Consider the following 23,473-nt stretch of genomic DNA (forward strand, 5'->3'; position numbering starts at 1 on the left):
GGGATCGCACACAGGCCCCCTACATTGGGAGCCTGGAGTCTTAGCCACTGGACCACCAGGGAGCTCCCAAGAGACGTTATCTTTGCGACATCAGACAGTGAATAGATCTGCCCTTGCTCTGGATCAGGCCATCCTCTCTCTCTCCCAAGGCGTTCATCGCTCACGTGTCTTGGAAAGATATTCTGGAGCAAGAAAGAAGTTCTTCACCTCCACTTGCAGGATGTGTGGAAATGGGACACCCTGAAGGGGGATTGCCTCTCTACGTTCACCTGCGGGGGCAGGGGTCAGTTTTTGACCTTTCTTGGAGAAGTCTTCCTGCTTTTTAGCAGTGATTGGCCTGGGGGTGGGGGGGGTGGGCAGGAGTGGTGGTGGGGGGTTGGGGTCTCCTTGCTCCGGCACAGGCTGCCCTGAGCAGCTGTTTGTGCCTGCGTTTCCTGAGGATACAGCCTAGGGAGAGGGGACAGTGCCAAAGAGCCAGGTGATTGCTCCTCTTGGTCATTCCACCAGTCTGCCAGTCAACCCAGCTCTCTGTTTGCCTCTCACACACATGTCAACCTTCACTCTGGTTTCCGGGGCACAGGGAGTGGGCCGTGCATCTAGGGCTGCAGGATGGGGAGTTGACTGTCTTGGTCTCGGCATCCTCAGAAAGACTGATGAGGCCCGGCCCACTCTCCCAGGGCTCCGGTCATCTAGGGGGTGACACTGTTGCCCCAAGAGGTGGGTGAGTGGGAGCCTCCTCTTGGTCATAAAGGGGACCCGTGGATTCTGTGCACCATCCATGTGCCACTCCGGGGGCCGCAATGAGCAGTAAAGACCTTGATGGAAAAGTCCACTCCATCCGAGCATCTGTCGCCTCTCCCGGGCCAGGTCACCGCCTCCTTGCCGCCAGCCGTTTCTGACTTGTACCAAAGAGGGAAGCTGAGGCTGCAGGTCGTGTCTCTCCAGACTGGAAGCGTGGTGGTGAAGCTCAGGCTGACTGTGTGGGACCCTGAGTTCCCAGTGGGCGTGTCCACGCTGGCCCCCCTGCTCCCAGCTCTGTGGGCGAGCACCGTGTTCCAGGTTGACCAGCAGGGGACACACGTGCAAGGTGGGTCCCCCTCCCCACACCCTGGGCATGCCACCCTCATGCCCTTGAATCTAGGCTGCATCAGTTCTGGTCAACATTCACTTTATTCCAAAAGGTAGATGGTGGTGGTGGTAAATCAGTTCAGTCGTGTCTGACTCTTTGGGACCCTATGGGCAAAGCTCACCAGGCTCTTCAGCTCATGGGATTCTCCAGGCAAGAATGCTGGAGTGGGTTGCCATGCCCTTCCAGGGGATCTTCCCCACCCAGGGACAGAACCTGGGTCTCTTGTGTCTCCTGCAGTGGCAGGCGGGTTTTTAATCACTAGTGCCACCTGGGAAGCCCAAAAGGTAGATAAAGTAAATGAAATGTGAGTCCTTATTCTGTGTTCCTCCTTGGGAACTGGGGCCTGGGGCCAGGCCCCCCAAACCATGGAGCCCACGTGCATCCCACACCTCCTGTTTCTGACAGGAGAAGTGACCTGCGGGGCCTGGAGACACTCCCTTGGATGGAGCCTCTCATCTGCAGTGGGCCCGGAACCCAGGGCAGAACCAGGCTGGAGGAATCACAAGGGGCACAAGAGCGGGAGCTTCCTGGGTCTGCGTGGGGGTCCAGTGCCAGCTGGCCGCTGTGTGACTTGCCAGCATGGGGGGCTATGTCATTAACCCAAACACCTGTAATTTGACTTGGTGATGCAGGAAGTCACAGATCAGGGAAGAGGGGAAGATGGAGAAACAGACAGTGGGGGGAGGGCGGGGGCAGGGGCAGTGAGAGATGGGGGAGCAGGGGGGTCAGAGTCAGGGTTAAGACAGAGACGGAGAAACCGAGAGACAGAGAGAAGCAGGGGATCCAGGGTGGCCTGGGTGGGGAGAGACAGGGACTTGGAGAGACAGAGCTACAGAGATGACAGAGACAGTGAGCTGTCACGTCAGGAAGGTTTTGCCGTCCGCTTGGGGATGCAGTTCCCTCGCATGTGAGGGCACCACAGTCTCTACATCAAAAAGCCTGTGTGCGGCTCAGTCTGGGCATGGCTGACCCCTCAGTGGACTGGGTGCTGCCAGCTCCTGCGAGTTCAGTCCCTTCCGGCTTGCTGTCTCAACCTCCCCCAACCCAAGAAGGCAGGGAAAGTGCCGCTGGAGTGTCACACCTGGGGCACACTGCCTGCTTAGCCTGCCATCTCTTTGTCACTCACCCCCACGGGAATGGACATGGTGGCGGCCCTCTCTAACTGGGCTCAGAGGCCAAGTGCCGGGCAGATGCCAGGCAGCCTGTGGGTAGATCCCCCAGGGCCCACCTGAGGCAGATCTGAACCATCTTTGGAAGATCCAGCCCTCCTTGAGGTGCCTCCCAGCCATACCTCCCAGCACCAAGGCTTAGGTTACTCCATATCCTTGTCAAGTGAGCCTGTGGGTTGAATGGTGATCCTGCAAGATAAGAGAACACAGAACTTCAGATGTGACTGTATTTGGAAGAAGGGTTTTTGCAGATGACCAGGTCCCAGCAGCGTGGCCGTCATATTGTCATGACCTCACGTCTTCCCTGAGGCCAGTTCCCCCCAAGACACTGGGTGGCCACGTGCCCTGGTCTTCCTCTAGGGTGGTGTACATGTGCGGGGAGGCCCAGTGTTAAGCAGCACCCTGGTTCTCAGATCCTGTCCACTCTACCCAGCGAGGGAGACTGGCTGTGGTGGAATCCCAGCTCTGATGCTGGCTTGCCGTGGGCCACTGTACAAGGGACTTTGCCTCCTGGGCCTCAGTGTACTCATCTGGGAGATGGGAAGGCGAGGACACATCCCACCTCATGGGTAAATGAGGGAGTGCTGAGGGGGATGGGGGGCAGTTAGCGGGTGCCCAGCACATGTCTGACAGCATCACCCAACACATCTGGGCAATGCTGCCCTAGGACCTACTTCCGTACTTTGGAAGCGTTCTCGGGCCTGGACGGTCCCTCATCAGTCCTCCTCACTCCTCCTTCCCCTTGTTCCCCTTGTCTCTCCAGCCTTTGCCCCCCACCCCTTCCTAAAACTCTGCTCAGAAAGGGCTGTGCTGCTCACCTGCTCCAAGTGCAGACGACCCACTGGGCCTCCATGTGTGTCCACGTGGCCCCTTCATGCCATCATGCTGTGTGCAGACCTCGGCCCAACAAGGCCCTGACGGTGGCACCGTTCAGTGTGAGGGGTTGCCTGGGTCACCGCAGTGCCCGGGCAGCAACGCCTCCTCCTGTGACCTCAGGACAGGCCCAGCCACGCTCCCCAAAACTTCCCATTGGCCACGGGCTCCTGACAGCCTCGCAGATGCAGGCGCCCTTCCTGTCACCCCTGCGGGCAGTGGGAGAAGGCGTGGGCAGGGCAGCCTGGCCCCGGACTCTCACCATCCCCCTGACCCGCTGATGGGGCTCTTTCTCCACCATCGGTGGCGCTGCCTTTGGCACCAGCTGCCGTTAGAACCCAGTTCTCTGTGCCTACCTGCCTCCTTGAATGAGACTCTGATGCCCGCCTCCAGGAAGGGCTGAGGGCTCTGGCCAGGCAGGCTTTACCCCCAAAGGCCATCTGGGCCTCCAAGACAGCTGGGAGCCTCCCAAGGAGCCTGCGTTTTCAGGGATGGGGTGGCTTGTCCTTGGGCCTCCCTGCCGCATTCCTGAGGGTTATGTGGGGAGTTGCAGCTCTCCCATGGCCTCCCCCTCCTCTAGTCAGGGGGCCACACCCTTGTCCCAGCTTCCTGCCGGCTGGAGCAGAGCGCAGGCCCCATAGGGTATCCTGTCTGCATCCTCATCTGGTGGTTCAGGAGGCATGAAGGCTGCTCGGCAGCTCCCACGGCTCACAGGCCTGAAGCCGAGACCTGCACGGCCCCAGGCTTTGGTACAAGACAGAATTGCTCCGGCTTGCTCCTGAGCCCTGTGCTGGCTGAGTGAGCAGGGAACCACCTCCCCACGATAACCTCCGAAGCTCTGCGGATTGAACTCAGGTCTCAGTGGGGCCTCCACTCTCCTCGTGGTCGTCTGCCCCAGCTGGCCTGGCTCTGGCCCTGGCCTGAACCATCAGCACCTTTGAGCCACTGCAGGCTAGAGGCTGGGCAGCACTCCAGGGGATCTGGGCCAGCGGGGAGCCCAGGGTCGGCATGTAACTGTTGCATCAGCTGATGAGTCTGCTGGTCTTCCGTGAAGATCAGATGAAGCAAAACTGAAAACCAGAAAACAGGCCTCTGAGCACCCGGCTGCAGAGCTTTTTCTGCACAAAACTGAACCTTTTCTGCCTTATTTTCACTCAAAGCCCGGCCAAGTCCAGGCTCCTCAGGTACCCGGAGCCTGGCCAGGGAACCTGCTCTGCAGCTCTTGGGGAACCTATGCAGAGGGCTGGTGACCACCCCTCATGGGGACCCTCAGCCCCCTCAAGGTACTCAGCTTCCTCTGATGACAGAGGGTGACTCTGCTCAGAGCCACTTGTTCTCTTGGAGTGGGGGTGGGACAGGCAGTGACCCACAGAGCCAGACCTGAAGGATGGATTTCCAGGGCTGGGGGAAGACTGCTCCCCCACCTAGCTCCTCCCAGGAGATAGAGCTTGAGTATTTTATTTTTGTTTACTTTTAAATTGGAGTATAGTTGATTTACAATGTTGTGTTAGTTTCCGGTATACAGCAAAGTGAATTAGTTTTACATACACATTTGTTGTTCTTCAGTAGCTAAGTCATGTCCGACTATTGCGACCTCTCTTGGCCAGGCTTCCCTGTCTTTACTCTTTCCCAGAGTTTGCTCAAACCCATGTCCACTGAGTCGGTGATGCCATCCAACCATCTTATCCTCTGTCGTCCCCTTCTCCTCCTGCCCTCAATCTTTCCCAGCATCAGGGGCTTTTCTAATGGATCGGCTCTTCACATCAGGTGACCAAAGTATTGGAGCTTCACCTTCGGCATCAGTCCTTCTAATGAGATTCATTTAGGACTGACTGGTTTGATCTCACTGTCCAAGGGACTCTCAAGAGTCTTTTCCAGCGCTATAGTTCAAAAGGATCAAGCCTTCATGGCTCAGCCTTCTTTTTTTTTTTTTAATTTTTATTTTTGTGGCTCAGCCTTCTTTATGGTCCAACTATTACATCCGTACCTGACTACTGGAAAAACTGCTGGAAATACATATACATAGATTGCATAGATTTCTCTGTGCAATACGGTAGGTCCTTATTAGTTACCTATTTTATTACACACCCTACTGTGTGTACTGTACATGTCAATCCAAGTCTGTCCCTTCCCTCTTTCCCCTTGTAACCAAAAGGTGGTTTTCTACATCTGCGACTCTCTCTCTGTTTTGTGAATAAGTTCATTTGTACCCCCCCTTTTTTTTCAGGTTTTCCATATAAGTGACATATGTTTGTCTTTTTTCCTTAAGGTTTTATCCTGCTATCTCTCCTGTAGCACCTTATTGATCAGTCATGAGTCAACATGCCCAAAGCTATCAGATTCTTTCCTCTAGCAGGGCCACACGTGGGGCTGAGGGTGACCAGGGAGCCCAGAAGAGGGGAGGGGAGGGGGTGGCGGGAGAAGGAGGAGGGTGGGATGCTCCTGATGAGTTTTCCCTAAAGTTGGCCCTGGCTGAGAAAGGACGGGAGGCTTTGTGGGGATTTACAGGGCTGGGGGCAGTGGGTATATACAGGGCTCACTTAACAGCCTACTTTGCCCAGATCAGAAGGTTCAGGGCTTCTGGTGGCTCGAGGCCTTTGAGTCTCTCTTGGTCATTTCCCAGACGCAGAAAGGAGGTGTGCAAGGGCCGCCCTGGGTCTCAGAAGGTTCATGCTGTAGTGACTGGACACCTCCTGGCTCAGTTATTTTCCTGTTTCTTTCTTGAGACACTAAATATTAAGGGATGCTGGCACATCAGAGAGAAGAGACAGCCCCTTGGGAGCAAAGAACAAACAAGACAGGACTACATTCACACCTGTGGGTGCTGGTGGCGGTGGTTTGGTGGTTTAGTCACCAAGTCGTGTCTGACTCTTGTGACCCCATGGACTGTAGCCCACCAGGTTCCTCTGTCCATGGGATGTTCCAGGCAAGAATACTGGAGTGGATTGCCCTTTCCTTCTCCAGGGGATCTTCCCAACCCAGGAAACGAACCCAGGTCTCCTGAATTGCAGGCAGATTCTTTACCAACTGAGCTATGAGGGAAGCCCGTGGGCGCTAGTACCCCCAAAGGAACCGATGTTGCCTAGTCTCTGCCTCCAGATCAGACAGTGGTGGAGGCAGGCAGACACTCCGTTCAGGTGGTCCTTGGTTCAGATGGAAGCTTCTTGGAGGGCTCTGTGCAGGGTCCCCATCCCTACACCAGGGGCTGGATTCCCGGGCCTCACTGACGCCCTGCCCTAGCCCTCTGTGCGTTCGCTGAAAAGATGGTCACGGGGAACTCAATGCCACGACTATCCTGTTCTCTGAGCAGCCTCTGCCGTGTTCTTACCACATGGCCGTGTCCACTCACATCCTCGCTCCCTCCCGCCCGCAGACTGGGACGAGTGCGCAGACAGCCTGGAGCACGACTGTTCGCCGGCGGCCCAGTGCATCAACCTCGAGGGCTCCTACACCTGCCGCTGCCGGGCAGCCAGGGACGCCAACCCCTCCAGACCGGGCCGGGTCTGCCACGGTGCGCACCTTCCCCACCCCCAGCTCTGGGCTGAGCCCCCGCCCCGAGGGCCTGGGCTGGAGCAGGGCCGACCTCCATCCAGCAGGGTGGGAACAGTGCCTGGGGCCCACCATACTGTTAGGGACCCATGAGAATATTCAATTCCTTTTAAAACCAAAAGAAAAAATTAATATAGTAATCAGTTCAGTTCAGTTCAGTCGCTCAGTCGTGTCTGACTCTTTGCCACCCCATGAATCGCAGCACGCCAGGCCTCCCTATTCATCACCGAATCCGGGAGTTCACTCATACTCACATCCATCAAGTCAGTGATGCCATCCAGCCATCTCTTCCTCGGTCGTCCCCTTCTCCTCCTGTCCCCAATCCCTCCCAGCATCAGGGTCTTTTCCAATGAGTCAACTCTTCGCATGAGGTGGCCAAAGTACTGGAGTTTCAGCTTTAGCATCATTCCTTCCAAAGAAATCCCAGGGTTGACCTCCTTCAGAATGGACTGGTTGGATCTCCTTGCAGTCCAAGGGACTCTCAAGAGTCTTCTCCAACACCACAGTTCAAAAGCATCAATTCTTCGGTGCTCAGCCTTCTTCACAGTCCAACTCTCACATCCATACATGACCACTGGAAAAACCATAGCCTTGACTAGACGGACCTTAGTCGCCAAAGCAATGTCTCTGCTTTTGAATATACTATCTAGGTTGGTTATAACTTTTCTTCCAAGGAGTAAGTAGTGTCTTTTAATTTCATGGCTGCCATCACCATCTGCAGTGATTTTGGAGCCCAAAAAAATAAAGTCTGACACTGTTTCCACCGTTTCCCCATCTATTTCCCATGAAGTGATGGGACCGGATGTCATGATCTTCGTTTTCTGAATGTTGAGCTTTAAGCCAGCTTTTTCACTCTCCTCTTTCACTTGCATCAAGAGGCTTTTTAGCTCCTCTTCCCTTTCTGCCATAAGGGTGGTGTCATCTGCATATCTGAGGTGATTGATATTTCTCCTAGCAATCTTGATTCCAGCTTGTGCTTCTTCCAGTCCAGCATTTCTCATGATGTACTCTGCATAGAAGTTAAATAAGCAGGGTGACAATATACAGCCTTGACGGACTCCTTTTCCTATTTGGAGCCAGTCTGTTGTTCCATGTCCAGTTCTAACTGTTGCTTCCTGACCTGCATACAGATTTCTCAAGGGGCAGGTTAGGTGGTCTGGTATTCCCATCTGTTTCAGAATTTTCCGCAGTTTAAATATCAATTATGAACCTAGGCTTTACACCAAGGCAGTTTTCAGAAAATTTATTCATTTGTTTCTGGCTGTGCTGGGTCTCTGCTGCCGTGCACACTGTCTACAGCGCACCAGCTTCTCACTGTGGTGGCTTCTCTTGTTTCAGAGCATGGGCTCTAGGGCACTCGGGCTCAGTAGTTGCAGCCGTCTGGGCTGTAGAGCACTGGCTCAGCAGTGTTGGTGCACGGGCTCAGCTGCTCTGTGGCACGTGGGAACTTCCCAGATCAGGGATCGAACTTGTATCTCCTGCATTGGCAGGCGGATTCTTTTCCACTGAGCCACCAGGGAAGCCCCTGGACCAATACAGTTTTAAAGTATGATTATAAATTATTTTTTTGAATGAAAAGGCCTGAGAAGGTCCTGATGAAACCCCTGGAGGGAGAGGATGACCTCTTCCTGGGTGGCCCAGATCTTGAGAGGGGTAGGAGCCCAGGTAAGCATGGAGAAGGCCTCGAGGTGAGGCCTCTGAGCCCCATTCTAGGCACATCTTGGCCCCAAGATTCTGGGGATAGGGTGCAGTTCTGACCAGCTGGTTGGGGATACCTGGAGTGCTGAGCTAAGCCGCAGGAGGAGGTCATGTACAGATTCGCAGTGCTGTGATTGACTAGCAATGTCTGCTTTCGGGGCAGGTGGGCAGTGGAGATGCTCAGCCACCTGTCTGCTCTGCCATCCCTGCTAAAGCCTTCTGGCTGGAAGCAGCAGCAGAGAATTTCTCCCTGGGGAACAAGCCTCTAGTCCTTACGTACTGTGTATACTGTCCTGCTTCTTGAGAACCACACAGTCACTCCCCTCCCATCCTTTTTCTTACATGTGTAATGCCCAGCAGGCTGGTAAGAGTGACCAGCACCAATCCCTACACTGAGCACACATTGGGGGGAAATTGTCCCAATTTCTCAAGGGCAAGATGCACCCACCTGAGGCCTGCAGGAACCAAGCCCTGCATTTATGTTCTGGTTCTGCAGTCACTGGGTAGACCCCTTACTCACGGTAGGGGCATCCTCACTGGTCAAATGAAGAAGCCCCCTGGCCTTTAAAGAGAGCTCTTGGGAAACCAAAACCATAGGTCCTGTTAAACACTCTGAATCACCCACTGGGACAGCCTGTGTCCCCCTTGAGTTCCCCTGGGGGGTGGGCGCGCTTGGTCAGGGTACACCAGACGCCCTGTCTGAGCCTGGCTGTGTCTTGGCAGGTGACATGGAGAGTCCCACAGATGTGCCGTCTCCAGTGTCAGAGGTCACAGCCTCAGCTCCCAGCACAGAAACAACATCCTTCAGTCTGGAGACCCCTGCCTTGTCTGCCGGCCCTGGACACCTATGGAGCACCCCTGCAGCGGGCCAGGCCTGGACCCTAGGGCTCCCACCCAGGAGAGGAGTCAGCAGCTTGGGCAGCCACAGTGGTAACAGCACCGGGCATGGCATGGAGAAAGCCAGCGTGGCCCCAGGCCTGGGGACCAGCCAGTGGATGGCCAGCAGGGTGGCCTTCTCCCCCAGGGTTCCTGGGCCAACCCACAGCTCCTCTCTTGGGGCCACGGACAGCCGGCCAGACACCCCTGGACAGTCACCCCCTAACTCTACTGCGGAGCTGCCCGTCTGGCCCACTCCTGCCCCGGATCCCACAGGCCACATTGAGTGGCACTCCAGCCTCCCCGTGAGGGACACATCCCCAGCACCTCTGGATCCCACGTGGGCGCAGAACTTGGACCCCGGGCCCTTCAGCTCCCCAGACCAGCCCTTGGCCCCCACGCCTGCATCTCTGAAGACCCCGGCCTGCGGTGAGTGGCAGGGAGAGTGCGTCCTGGGGCTGTGTGGAGCCATGTGGTGTGTGAGCTCCCATAAGCAAAGGCTCACACAGTCCAGCGCCATCAGCAGCACCGGGCGGGCCCTCATTTTATGCCGCATAGACGCACTGCAGTATACCCAGTCCCTGAGAGGCCAGCTCCCAGTCTAGTTAGGGTGAGAACTTGGTGTCCCCTCTTTCTCTCCAGCCCTGTCCCCCCCCTTCCTGCTTCCCTGTTGGCCAACAGCAGGAGCAAGAAATTGAGCAGGTGTCGCATTAAGGGCCCTGAGCACGGGGGCGCTTCCCCCCTGTAGTGTTGGGGCCCAACCTTTCTGCACCTCTCCAACAGTACTGCACCCCTCATCCAGGTACAGCCCCGAGCAGTGCTGCACCCGCAAGCCCGCTGCAGTCCCCAGCAGTTCTGTATTCCTCCCGCAACCTGCAGCCACACCGCCCCCAGCAGCTCCACATCACCCACTACCTGCGGAGGTTTGGCCATCATCTATAGTCCAGGGTGATACCCCAGGAGCCAGGTGGCCACTCTGAGAAGGAAACAGGCCTGGCGATGCGGCTCCCATGGAAGGAGATAGCCCTGGCACCCTTGTGTGAGTTCCCCAAGCCAGTTGACCCTGGACTGCGTCCACATGGAACCCACTGTCAGCTGTGGCTCCATTGATGCATGTCTGCTGCCCAAGGCTGGATTCCAGACTAAACTCTTAACCCTGCATAAACAGCCCCAAGTCACCTGCAGGAATGGTCTGTGACTAGCAATGGCCACCTGGCTGATTCCTTGGGAAGTCTGCCTGGGGGTTGAGGAGGGGGACCCCTGGAGGAGCCGCCCAGAACCTCCTCAAGAAAACTTTGTTTCTGGAGGTCCTGGGACCTCAAGGTGATCACAGAGCCAACCTGAGGGCAGGGAAGCCATGCCTGGGAGCCCAGGGCTCAGGGGGCAATCCAGCGACCCTGCACCCGAGCGTGCAGCTGGCGGCAAGTGGACTTGACGTCCCCTGAGGATGCTCGTGTCCCCGCATGGTGGGGTGAAGCTTATCCTTCCTGTTACTGGGAACACTGGATTGGTTTTAATCAGGGGCATTTATTTTCCATTTCTCAGCTCCCGTCCCTATCGGAAGGGTCACTGTCTCCAATGTGACCAGCACAGGCTTTCATGTGGCCTGGGTGGCGGATCCCACCCTGCGCCCCACTTTCCAGCTCAACCTGGTTTCTGCTCGGAGCTCCACCGTGCGCCTGCGGACCCAGAAAGCAAGCCTGATGGTGTCAGGCCTGGAGCCCGGCGTCCTGTACCTGGTGGAGATCGTGGCCAGAGCATGTGGGCAAGAAAGTGCCAAAGCCCAGCTGAAAGTGAGGACAGGTAACAGGCTCTGGAAACAATGTCACCATGGGGTTCTTAAAGGGAGGAGAAAAAGTAGGAAAGAAGTTTTCAATGGGTGAAGGCTTAAAACAGCTGCATTTATATATGGATATTGGCTTTCCGTTCTTCTCAGTATAGGAACACCTGGCTCGCTTCTTCCTCAGCTGGGGTTCAAAGGCCATATGTGAGGGGGCTTATTTCAGGGACAAATGAATGAATGAATGAAGTCGCTCAGTCACGTCTGACTCTTGGGACCCCATGGACTGTGGCTCCTCTGTTCATGGAGTTTTCCTGGCAAGGATACTGGAATGGGTTGCCATTTCCTTCTCCAGGGGATCTTCCCGACCCAGGAATTAAACCCAGGTTTCATGCACTGCAGGCAGACTGTTTACCATCTGAGCCACCAAGGAAGCCCCGTTTCAGGGACAGGTGGTGGTCAAAGAGGCTGCTTTGCACGATGTCCAGACTCTGCAGAGGCTGCAGGCCCTCGATCACCTGTGTCCTCACGGGTACGTGGCAGGGAAATGGATACTGTGCTGTGCTGGGTGCTCAGTCGTATCCGACTCTGCGACTCCGTGGACTGTAGCCCACCAGGCTCGTCTGTCTATGGGATTTTCCAGGCAAGAACACTGGAGTGGGTAGTCATGCCCTTCTCCAGGGGACCTTCCTGGCCCAGGGTCTCTTTCATTTCCTGCATCAGCAGACAGGTTCTTCACCCACTAGAGCTACTGCGGCACTTGTGCAGTGCTGGTTATGCGATTTCTCTGACCTCTCTCACTCCTAGTGGACGTGGCCTTCAGGAAAGATGATGATGGATAGATCTGTGAGTGCACCCCACCCTGAGCCTAGGGCTGCAGAGTAAAAGAGAGGGGAGTAGAATTAAGCAAGTCAAATGTATTAATAGACTCTGATAAGGTGGAGCTGATTTTTTTTTTTTTTGGTGGGGGTGGGGGCTGGGTCTTCTTTGTGGTGCTCATGTTCTGTACAAGTTTGTGGGAGCTTGTGGCTCACGAGGGTGTCTCAAGTTGCAGAGTGTGGGCTCAGTAGGTACAGCGCGCTGGTTAGTTGCCCCAAGGCATGTGAGATCTTAGTTCCCCGACCAGAGATCAAACCTGAGTCCCCTGTGTTAGAAGGAGGATTCTTAACCACTAACACAAACCTGTGTTAGTTCCCTGTGTAAGAGGGAGGATTCTTAACCACTGGACCACCAGGGCAATCCCAAGGTGAAGGTAATTCTTGTCGATAGGTATATATTCTGACAATATTCCTCCTTTCTCCTCATTAGCATTTGTCATCCACATATTTTCTTGAATATCTAACTTGCCTGAGCAGCCAAGGGCAGCCCTGGTGTTGCAGATTAGTTATCAAATCTTGGGCAGCCATCCAAGAATTGGTAACAGTCATCTCCAAGGTGGGACATCTTGGGTGATACCTAAGATGTCCCATTAGGGTGCAGTCAGAAATGTCTAGAACTTTGCTTATATGCTTTAAAGCAGGACTTCACTGTGGACTGGGATATAGAAAGGAGGCGGTGGATGAGGGTGCTAAGTGCAAGTTCTCGGTGAGCTGGAGGAGGGGAGGTCACTGCTGGTGGGACGAGTCCAAGGTGCAAGGGCTGATCTGGTTCTGTGGCTCCAGAAAGGCCTCTGTCTGTTTCCAGGCTTTGTCCCACTGTCCTCTGGACCCAAGGGGCTGTATCTATACATACCGGGTGCTGTTCCTTCTTTACAGAGTGCAAACCAGCCTCCCTTTGATGTTCTTCCTGACTGATGGGAAAATACTACTATTAAGACAGAGATGATAACCTGTTATCTGACACTTACCATGGCAAACATGTTTATTCTCCACCCTGCAGCGGCTCAGAAGCTCAGTGGGAAAGTCAGAATAGTGAACGTCAGGTATTTAGAATCCTTCAGCAACACCAGCAGTGAGCAGTCCCAGGCCTTCCTAGAGCTCTTCTTGAGGACGGTAAGTTGGTGGAATTGGTCCTTATTTTCTCCCGGGATGTGAAGGAGGGAGGTGGTAGCATCCTGAACAGCCAATGGGGATTCAGGCTTGACTGAGGAGGGCCACAGACTCCTCAGTTTCGGAGGAAGCTGGGGCATCCAGCTCTGCTGAAGGGCCTGTGTGTTCCGATCTGTCATTAAATAGACACACCAGCTGGTGAGGGACACATCTTTTCCTCTGCTTCACGTTGTTTTCAGTTCAGTCTCTATTGATGTGGGACCCTGTGGAGAAGAAAGCCTCCCCTGTGCCTTAAAAAGGAAAAGCATTTACAAATTGAGATCTATTTCACGCACCATAAAACTCACTCTTTTAAAGTGCGGGATCCAGCGATTTAGACAGTTTGCAAAATTGTACAGCCATCACCACCATCTAATTCCAGAGCGTTTTCATCCTCTGAGAAAGAAACCAGTTTAGCTCTTCATCTCCCCTTCTCTCTGCCCCTGGAACCAGATGTGTGCTTTCTGTCTCTATGGATTTGCCTGTTCTGGATATTTCACAGAAATGGAATCATACAATACATGACTTTTGTGTCTGGCTTATTTTACTGTGTATAATATCTTCAAGGTTCATCCCTGTTGTACCAATATCAGAACTTCATTCCTTTTTATGGCCGGGTAATAGTCCTCTGTAAAGACAGACTACGTTCTGTTTATCCATCATCCACTGATGAACATTTGGGTTGCTTCTGCTTTTTGGCTTTTGGGAATAATGCTGCTGTAATTCCAGCCTTAAAAAATTCTTTTCCTTTCTCTTTGTTGCAGTACACTCTGCAACCCCTTTGGCATTTTTTCATCCCAAAGAATGTATATTGTTAGAATTTATTTAGAGTAGCAATATGTTCTTTTTGCTGGTGGTTAGGCTACCCTTTGAATAGAGAATGCACTAGTAGAGACCTTGTTTGCATAGAGCAGGAGTCCCCACCCTCCAGGGTCTAATGCTTGGAGATCTGAGATGGAGCTGGAGTAGTAATAAACAGAGATAGCGAGCACAATAAATGTAATGTGCTTGAATCATCCCAAACCGTCTCCCCTGGGTCTGTGGAACATTTGTCTCCCACAAAACCGGTCCCTGGTGCCAAAAAGGTTGGAGACCGCTGGCATAGAGGACATCTGAGATATTTTAGCTTTTCCTTGCTCTGGGAGTTTAAGATGCAGAACTGAGAGAGCTCGGCAGTGCCACCTATTGGTGGAGTCATAGCAGGACGAAGCCTCAGCAATGCTGGTGGCTGCAATGCAGGTGGCTCTGCAATGGTTGGTGATTCTTTCCAACCCCATCAGCGTTACTGATAAAACAGGCATACTGCCTCCAGAAACCGTCCCATTGGTGACCTTTGGGGTCTGGGATCCTGCTTTATTTATCTTGAGGTCCCCAGCTCCTGGCCCAGTGTGTGGATGGATTCAAGAGCTGTTGATGGTCTGATTCACGTGTGTATCACCAGCTTCCTTGGGTTAAACGATAGTTGCACATCACGAGTTGGACCATATAGAAGGCCGAGAGCCAAAGAATTGACGCTTTCAAATTGTGGTGCTGGAGAAGACTCTTGAGGGTCCCTTGGACTGCAAGGAGATCAAACCAGTCAATCTTAAACGATATCAACCCTGAATATTCCTTGGAAGACTGATGCTGAAGTTGAAGCTCTACTACTTTAGCCACCTGATGCAAAGAGCCAACTCATTGGAAAAGACCCTGAAGCTGGGAAAGATTGAAGTCAAAAGGAGAAGAAAACAGCAGAGGATGTTGAGATAGCATCACTGACTCGACAGACACGAATTTGAACAAACTCCAGGAGACAGTGAAGGACGGGGGAGCCTGGCGTGCCCTAGTCCATGGGGTTGCAGAATCAGAGACAACTTAGTGACTGAAAATGGACTGTAGCCCAGCCACCAGGCTCCTCCGCCCATGGGATTCTCCCGGCAAGCATACTGGCGTGGGTTGGCATGCCCTCCTGCAGGGGATCTTGCTGAACCAGGAACTGAGCCTGTGTCTCCGGCATTGGCAGGCGGATTCTTTACCACTGAGCCACCTGGGAGGCCCCTAACGACAACACATATCACATTAAGCAACAGTCACTGAGATCAGATCACACAGCTCTAGTGGCCTCACGAGACAGCTTCATTACCACTCAAGTTCCTTGATTAACCTTTCTTTTTAAAAGCATTTCATATTTTTGCCTATTTGGGGGGACAGTTTGCTATCTGGAATTTCTGGATAGCAAATAACTGTGCAACTTAACACCTACATAGGACATTAGGACACATTTTGGGATGTCGTGGGATAATGTGTTGCTTTCTCCTTTGTCACTTCCTAGCAAAGGGCTTGGAGCTTTGCTTTGAGACTGGCTTGTAATGCAGACAAGAGTGACTTTAACCCAAGGCTCTGACAGAGCCGTCTCTGGAAATCCCAGAGAGAAAGAAAGAGAGACAGAGAGAAGACCAGCTCTTCCAGCGACAATGGTGGCAGCCACGTGACTGCAGGTGGCTTTGGGGTCTCCTGAGCATCCACAGTCTCTCGTGGGTGATATGCTCACACTGGCTGTCCCAAGGCTGGGAATCCACAAGCCTGTGCCTGAACCTCATGCAGTTTAGATGCAGATGAGGTATTCTTATGAGGGCAAACCGTGGAGGTGGGCTTTTCCATGGCAGATTTACACTATATGGACCACTCGAAGCTCATCATAGGATGGGGGTAGTTTTCTAGGCATTTAGGCCATGATAGGTTAGAATGGAATAATATGGTTATTATTACATACAAAGTTCTGTCCAAACTGATAGAATAATAAGCAAAGCTTATAAGGGCAGGGCTCTTGAGAGTCCCTTCGACAGTAAGGAGATCCAATTAGTCAATCCTAAAGGAAATCAGTCCTGAATCTTCATTGGAAGGACTGATGATGAAGGTCCAATACTTAGGTCACCTGATGCTAAGAGCTGCCTCACTGGAAAAGAACCTGATGCTGGGAAAGATTGAAAGCAGGAGGAGAAGGGGACGACAGAGGATGAGATGGTTGGATGGTATCACGAACTCAATGGACATGAGTTTGAGTAAGCTCCAGAAGATAGTGAAGGACAGGGAAGCCTGGTGTGCTGCAGTCCATGGGGTCATGAACATTCGGACACGACTGAGCAACTGAACAGCAACAATAGCTGAGATGCTCAAGGGAAGCAGTCTTCGGAAAGGCAGGCAGCGAAAAAGAAAGGGGAATGTCCTACAGCGTGAGAATCACAAGGACTGTTCTGGAGTAAACCAAGCGGGGGACGTGGGGTCCCTCCCTTTGACCACTCGTTCAGCCATCCCCCACCCCCACGGCTCTGAGCCAAGAGTGATCAGCAGATCCTAACTGCCCTTGTGAGCCCCCTACCAGGTTACAAGCCCCATAGGGTGGGGCTTTGGCACTCAGCCCCGTGTTGATCTGCTGGTCGGTGGCGAGGACAGGGCTCATCGTCTCAGACTCCACTGGTATTTGTGCTGGGCCTGGGGACCAGGCCAGAGCTGACCCGTGGCTTTGACGCCTTTCCCAAGGCCAGCCCTGCTGCTGGCCACAGTCCCCAGAGGAACCACTTCAGAACAAGTACCCTGTCTCCTCACAGCAGGCAGCTCTTCTCACCGGCCCTGTTTCTCTAAAGGTGCGGAATTCCTTGCCAGCCTTCATGCTTCAGCACCTGGACACAGGCGGGGTGCGCATAGAAGTGACCCGCATCTCCAACGGCAGCGTCGTGGTGGAGTTCACCTTGCTGGTCATCACAGACATGGATGTCCGGGAGGTGTCTGCTGCGTTCCTGGCCGCCTTTCAGAACACCTCTCTGCTGGAGGTGGTCAGGGGCGACACCTTCATAGGGGGTAAGTGAAGGCCAGGCCCCGACGGAGACTCACTGTCCAAAGGAGGCAGTGAAATCCCCCCACTGGCTTCATTTCTGAAAGATGGGCCTCCTTGTAAGGGCTTCCCTGCATGGGATGAAAATGGAAACCTATAGGACCCTTGTCTCTCTAATTGGTACTATGGTGTTTCTGAGAAGGTGTAAGGGCTGAAGACATCTTCTGGTGAACCTGCCAGGGCGCCCGGGGACACTGCCTCCCTTCTGCGCCCCGCTCCTTCCTCCTCTGCTGCTCTTCAGTGGGCTGGACAGAGGGCAGACAGGCCCCTCTCTGCAGCCAGACTTCCTCCCCAGCACAGTTGCCAAGGAGATCCTAGGAAGAATAATCGAAGACAAAAGCAGGGAGTAAAGGCCGTTTAGAGTCTCTTCTCATATTGTATTGATCAGCCAAGCTGTCGTTAAAAAAAAGAAAAAACCATGGATGGAGTGACTTAAACAACCGACATTTATTGTCTCACAATTCTAGACACTGGATGCCAGCTGATTTTGGTGAGGGCCCTCTCCTGACGTGTAGGGGCCACCCTGCGGCTGTGTCCTTGAGTGGCCTTTCCTCTCTGTGTGTGGAGAGAGGGCTCTGGTGTCTCTTATATAAGGCCATCAGTCCTAATCAGATCAGCGCCCCTCTCTTATGATCTCAGCTAACCTTAATTATCTTCTGAAGGGCCCATCTCGAATTGCAGTCCTACTGGGTGTCAAGGCTTCAACATATAGATTTTGAGGGCACACAATTCCATCCTTAGCACATACCCTTAGCACAGTCCCAAGAATACATGATAAAAGGCTTAGAGTTACATATATGGGTAAAATCAAAGACCATGTAGATGAACATTTTTCTGATTTTTGGAATGAGAAGGGTTAAGCCTATGCAGAAAAAGACTGGAATAGCTACCTCTACAAAAAATTCAAGCTCTCATATCAAACAAAATAGTCACCACCACTGTAAAACAAGCAACAGACCAAAAAATAGTTTCAACAATCTGGTGAAGAGTTATATCCCAAATACAGAGTGATCACTTGCATTGGTAATAAAATACTAACAACGCAATAGACCCAGGTACAAAAGACCCAAATAGATGGTATGTGAAAGATGAAACACCAAGATGGAAGGCTTTGCCAAGCCCTTTGAGTTTTTATCCATTTTCTTTAGTAAAGCTGCATTATTGCTAGTAAGATGAGTAACTGAGTGTTGAGATGAGAGCAGGTGGGTGGCGGGGTCCCTCTGCCTGAGACCAGGGTGGGGGTGGGGTCCTCCTTGTCTCCTGGTCTCTAGGGAGCTGACGGGATGCTGCTGTGCCCCTCCCCACCCCAGCATCGCCAGGTCCAGGAATCCTCCTTCCAGAACAATCTTAGCAGACTGCCACCTGCTCCCACCCCAACCCTGTAGAAATTCAAGGTGCCACCCTGCTCTTGAGCCCTCCAGAACTGGTCATCTTTGCTGTCACTTGATAATTTTAACTTTACTCCCCAAGATGCACCTTCCTCATCAAGCTGCTGTGAACCACAGCACAGCCGAGATTCTCAGGTCCCCACGAGGGTTTCCCGTCTTGCTTTCCGCATGCTGCAGATTTTGATGAGTGTGCAAGCCGGGAGGATGACTGTGCCCCGGGCTCTGCCTGCCACAACACGCTGGGCTCCTTCACCTGCAGCTGCGAGGGAGGCGCCCCTGACCTCCTAGTGGAATTTTCTGGAAGACCCTGCGAAGGTAATATTATCAGGATCCTTTGTCTGGAATACCATCAGATAGTCTGTTCTTTTAAGGACACTCATCCCCAAAGTGCGTCTTTTCTAAATAAGGTCAACATATTGGTAAGTCCTGGGCAAGTTTCCGGAGTGTGCGTGTGCATGTGTGTGCCACACATGTGCATGTGTAGATACATATGTGTGTACTTGTGCATGGGTGTGCCTGTGTGTGCACGTGTATATGTTCTGGTACCTCCCCATCCTTCCACACGCCTCCAGCCTTCTGGAGGCACTTCATCTCCTAAGTGCTTCTTCTGATGCCCGTGATGAGAAAACACACACAACCACTCAGGTGTGTCCTCTCAGACGCTAAAAGATGATCTTTCAAAACCCAAGTCTGTGTGACAAATGACGCACGGAAATCTTTCCGCTCAGCCCCACTGTCCATGTAGCACTTCTTCCACTAAATGGGACCTTTGTGGGTTCACTGTTAACCCTGAGTTGACCCCTGCCCTCTAGGGATCTGTGGGCAAATAGAGGAGACAGACGTTTATAGGAGTGAACGCGATGCCTCAGAGGATGCGAGATGTGGGCTACCTGAGGTAGAAGCAGGAGGCCCAGAGGACACTAAGTTGCTTCAGTCCCATGGGTGTGGTCAGGGTGTGGTCAGGAAGAGAGGTGTCTTAGCACCAGTCATAAAGGGTGGCTCAGTTGTCTGGGAGAAGGCAATGGCACCCCACTCCAGTACTCTTGCCTGGAAAATCCCATGGACGGAGGAGCCTGGTAGGCTGCAGTTCATGGGGTTGCTAAGAGTCGGAAACCACTGAGCGACTTCACTTTCACTTTTCACTTTCATGCATTGGAGAAGGAAATGGCAACCCGCTCCAGTGTTCTTGCCTGGAGAATCCCAGGGACGGGGGAGCCTGGTGGGCTGCTGTCTATGGGGTCGCACAGAGTCGGACACGACTGAAGCGACTTAGCAGCAGCAGCAGCAGTCGTCATCTGCTGCGGGGCGGGGTGTGGTGGTGGGTGCAGCAGTGAGAACAGAGCTGTTGAGGGTGGGCAGGATCCAGGCACACCACCTGGGCTGGCTGCAGCCAGTGCCTGCAGGAGGTGTGTGGGAGAGCCGGAGCAGGCTGCTCAGCGAGGCCAGATGCAGCCAGCTGAGAAGGCTGTGAGCACTGGGAACAGGGATTTGGGCTGCCGCCTGCGGCCGGGCAGCTGGTGAGCGCCTCGAGATGGGATGGCAGGGGTTGAGGGGCAGGTGGTGGAGCTGGGCTGTGGCAGAGGCCCCGGGAGGGCTGAGCGTGTCCTGGGTCTGCCCTCAGACGATGGGGGATGTTCTTACAGAGCCTCGTGCTCTCCCAGAGGTTGAAACTGAGCATGCTTCGAGGGGAGCGGGAAGCCGAGCAGGAGTGAGGAATCTGAGGATCCAGAGTAAACTTCATTAACCCGTTTTACTTACTTATTTACTTTATTTTTGGCTGCACTGGGTCTTTGGTGCTGCGCGTGGGTTTCTATAGTTACAGCGAGCAGGGGCTGGCTACTGTCTAGTTGAGGCACAAGGTCTTAGTTGCTCTGTGGCATGCAGGATCTTCCCTGCACCAGGGATCGAACCTGTGTCCCCTGCATTGGCAGACAGATTCTTAACCACTGGACCACCATAAAGGTCTTCCATAACCCATTTCACAGAGAAGACTCAGGGGCCCCCGGAGGTGATGGCTGGTCCCAAGTCCATGGGCTCATCACATGCCCAACATCAGCCTCGGAGGGCAGAGGGCCCTACAGTTCCCCGGCCATGGCAGCAAAAGTGAGCCAGGGCATGCCCAGCTGCGTGGGATGGTGGGAACATGCAACACGCGTGTGTGTGCAGCCGTGCTGGCATGTGTAGCCTCATCATGCGTGGCTGCAGGCTGCGAGTGCTTCCCATCTGCTGTCCACCTTCTGCCCACCCGGCTGGCCAGGTTCCCATGACTGACCCTAAACACAGACCCACCGACTCTATGCTTCTGTCCACCCTCCCGCCCTGTGCCACCCCGCTGGCCAGGCTCCCGTGGCTGACCCTAAACACAGACCCACTCTGTGCTTCTGTCCACCCTCCCTCCCTGTACCACCCCGCTGGCCAGGCTCCCGTGGCTGACGCTAAACACAGACCCACTCTATGCTCCTGTCTCCTCCTGTCTTACAGGTGACTCTCCTGGCAACACAACCCAGGCCCCTGGCCCAGAACAGCCCCCGACCCCAACGGCAGCTGAAGCTGCCTCTGTGCAAGGTGCTCGCCCTGCCGCCCAGGGCCTCTCCCCACGGCTGAACCTGACTGGGGCAGTCAGGGTGCTCTGTGAGATCGAGAAGGTGGCTATTGTCATCCAGAGGCACTTTCTGCAGCAGGAGGGCATCCCCGAGTCCTCGCTCTACCTGGGGCAGCCGTCCTGCAACATCAGCGACCGAAACAGCACACACGTGACCCTGGCAGCCGCGTGGAGCGAGTGCGGGACCGCCCTGCAGAGTGTGAGCTGGGGAGAAGGCTCCGGGCATCTGATCTCGGGGTGGGGAGGGTCAGCGTCTGGCCTGGGGGACTGGGAAGACGCTGCACTCCGGAGTCTCTGACTCTGAGTGCAGAACAGAGCCAGGGGTTAGAACAGGGTGGAGTTCTCATCGGGCAACAGGTGCGAAGTCAGCGTTTATAAAATCCTCCCGGCGATTTGGATGCACAGGCCAGAAGGATAGGTAGTGAAGGAGAAGAAGGGGCAGGAAAGCCGGGAGCCTGCGTGTACATGTATGCTCACGTGTGTTTGTGTATGAGGAGGTGTCTGTGTGCACGTGTGTTTGTGTATGATAATGTGTCCATGTGCATGTGTGTCAGTGGTTGTGTGTGAAGTGGTAGGAAAGCCGGGAGCCTGCGTGTACATGTGTGTTCACGTGTGCATGAGTATGAGGAGGTGGCTATGTGCACATTGTTTGTGTATGAGAACCTGTCTGTGTGCACGTGTGTTTGTGTATGAGAACGTGTCCATGTGCATGTGTGTCAGTGGTTGTGTGTGAAGTGGCAGGAAAGCCAGGAGCCTGTGTGTGCATGTGTGTTCACGTGTACATGTGTATGAGGAGGTGTCTGTGTGCATGTGTGTTTGTGTATGAGAACGTGTCCATGTGCACCTGTGTCAGCGATTGTGTGTGAAGTGGCAGGAAAGCTGGGAGCCTGTGTGTGCATGTGTGTTCACGTGTACATGTGCATGAGAAGGTGTCTGTGTACATGTGTGTTTGTGTATGAGAACCTGTCTGTGTGCACGTGTGTTTGTGTATGAGAATGTGTCCATGCGCATGTGTGTCAGCGGTTGTATGTGAAGTGGCAGGAAAGCTGGGAGCCTGTGTGTGCATGTGTGTTCACGTGTGCATGTGTATGAGGAGGTGTCTGTGTGCACGCGTGTTTGTGTATGAGAACGTGTCCATGTGCACGTGTGTCAGCAGTTGTGTGTGAAGTGGCAGGAAAGCTGGGAGCCTGCGTGTGCATGTGTGTTTGTGTATGACAGTGTGTCAGTGTTCATGTGTGTTGGGGGGGATGTTTGTGAAGAATGTATGAATAATTGTGTGTGCGTGCATTGGTGGGGGTTACCTGGCTGGAGGGCCATCCAAAATCATATTTGAGGGTCTTTCCTCTGCGGTGCAGTGTGGGGAGTGGGCTTGTCCTGGCCAGAAGGCAGTTACATCTCACGTGAAGAGAGGGGCTCTTGGCCTCCCCCCGGCCCCGGCTGCTGGGGTGGCTCTGGGCCAGGCTCCCAGGCCCCCTTCCGCATCTCTGGTTTGCAGCATCCCCATATGGCGGGCTGACGGCTCCAGGTCCTGAGTCTCTGAAGGCTGTCTCTAAGCCACGGTTACACTCCTACTTCCGCCCATCCCCCCTCCCCCCACTCCCCACATTTGGCCCCTGAGCACAAGGGCTCTGCTTTCAGGGCCACACCAGGCAGTAGCAATGCATTCTCTGGGTTCAGCCAGCGCCAGGACTCGGGGAGAAGAAGCAGCCCCGAGCAGGTTGTCCTTGGAGAAACATTTGGTCCTGGCATGGAGTGGGGGCCATCACCCAGTAAAGCTGGGTGGGGCCAGCCCAGCACTCAGCCCAGGACCTGGCTTGTGCCCCAGGGTGGGGAGAGGCCTCTGCAGGGAGCCTGTACAAGGAGGCTGAAATGGTCCCAAGGGATGTATGGAGGGGACCATGCCTGTGGCCGAGGACAAGTGCTGGTGGCTGATGAGGGAGGCCAGGAATTTACATGATAGATGGTATCTAAGTGGCTCTTGCCAGTGGGAAAGGCTGGGCTCTGGGCGGGAGCACCGTACCAAGGGGAAGGATCCCCTTTTGGAGGTAGGCTGGGGAGGGTCTCACAGGGGGTCGGCCATGGCCCTGGGGGAGGGTAGTCCTTATCAGGGAAACTGCTGGGTTAACTGCGCTGCTGGGTGGGGAGGGCCCTGAGGGTCTTTGGCTTCATTTCCTAGAACAGGGGTAGGGAGGGTGCTGGGACCTGCTGGCTGGGTATTTAGCTCCCTCATCAGCGCCAGGCTGGGTATTATTAGAAAGAAAGAAAGTGAAGTCGTTCAGTCATTTCTGACTCTTTGCGACCCCATGGACTGTAGCCTATAGGCTCCTCCGTCATGGAATTTTCCAGGCGAGAGTACTAGAGTGGGTTGCCATTTCCTTCTTCAGGGGATCTTTCTGACCCAGGGATTGAACCCAGGTCTCCTGCATTGCAGACGCTTTACCCTCTGAGCCACTAGGGAAGCCCCTGGGTATTATTATCCATGTGTAATCAATGGGACCTGGAAGCTCACCA

The 23,473-nt window shown here is 54.0% G+C and overlaps 1 protein-coding gene across 1 annotated transcript in view; it reads left to right on the plus strand.

The window, feature by feature from the left end:
• Positions 1–23,473, plus strand: part of UMODL1 (uromodulin like 1) — an 81,763-nt gene that overhangs the window by 40,428 nt on the left and 17,862 nt on the right. Inside the window, exons 10-17 of the mRNA XM_018050635.1 lie at positions 868–1,087; positions 6,545–6,682; positions 9,142–9,723; positions 10,840–11,097; positions 12,953–13,065; positions 16,725–16,938; positions 18,538–18,675; positions 20,842–21,161. Of these exons, the coding sequence (XP_017906124.1) occupies positions 868–1,087; positions 6,545–6,682; positions 9,142–9,723; positions 10,840–11,097; positions 12,953–13,065; positions 16,725–16,938; positions 18,538–18,675; positions 20,842–21,161 (1,983 nt within the window). The remainder of the gene's footprint in view (positions 1–867; positions 1,088–6,544; positions 6,683–9,141; positions 9,724–10,839; positions 11,098–12,952; positions 13,066–16,724; positions 16,939–18,537; positions 18,676–20,841; positions 21,162–23,473) is intronic.

This window comes from Capra hircus, chromosome 1 (genome assembly GCF_001704415.2).
Source record: "Capra hircus breed San Clemente chromosome 1, ASM170441v1, whole genome shotgun sequence".
In the NCBI taxonomy this organism is placed as follows: domain Eukaryota; kingdom Metazoa; phylum Chordata; class Mammalia; order Artiodactyla; family Bovidae; genus Capra; species Capra hircus.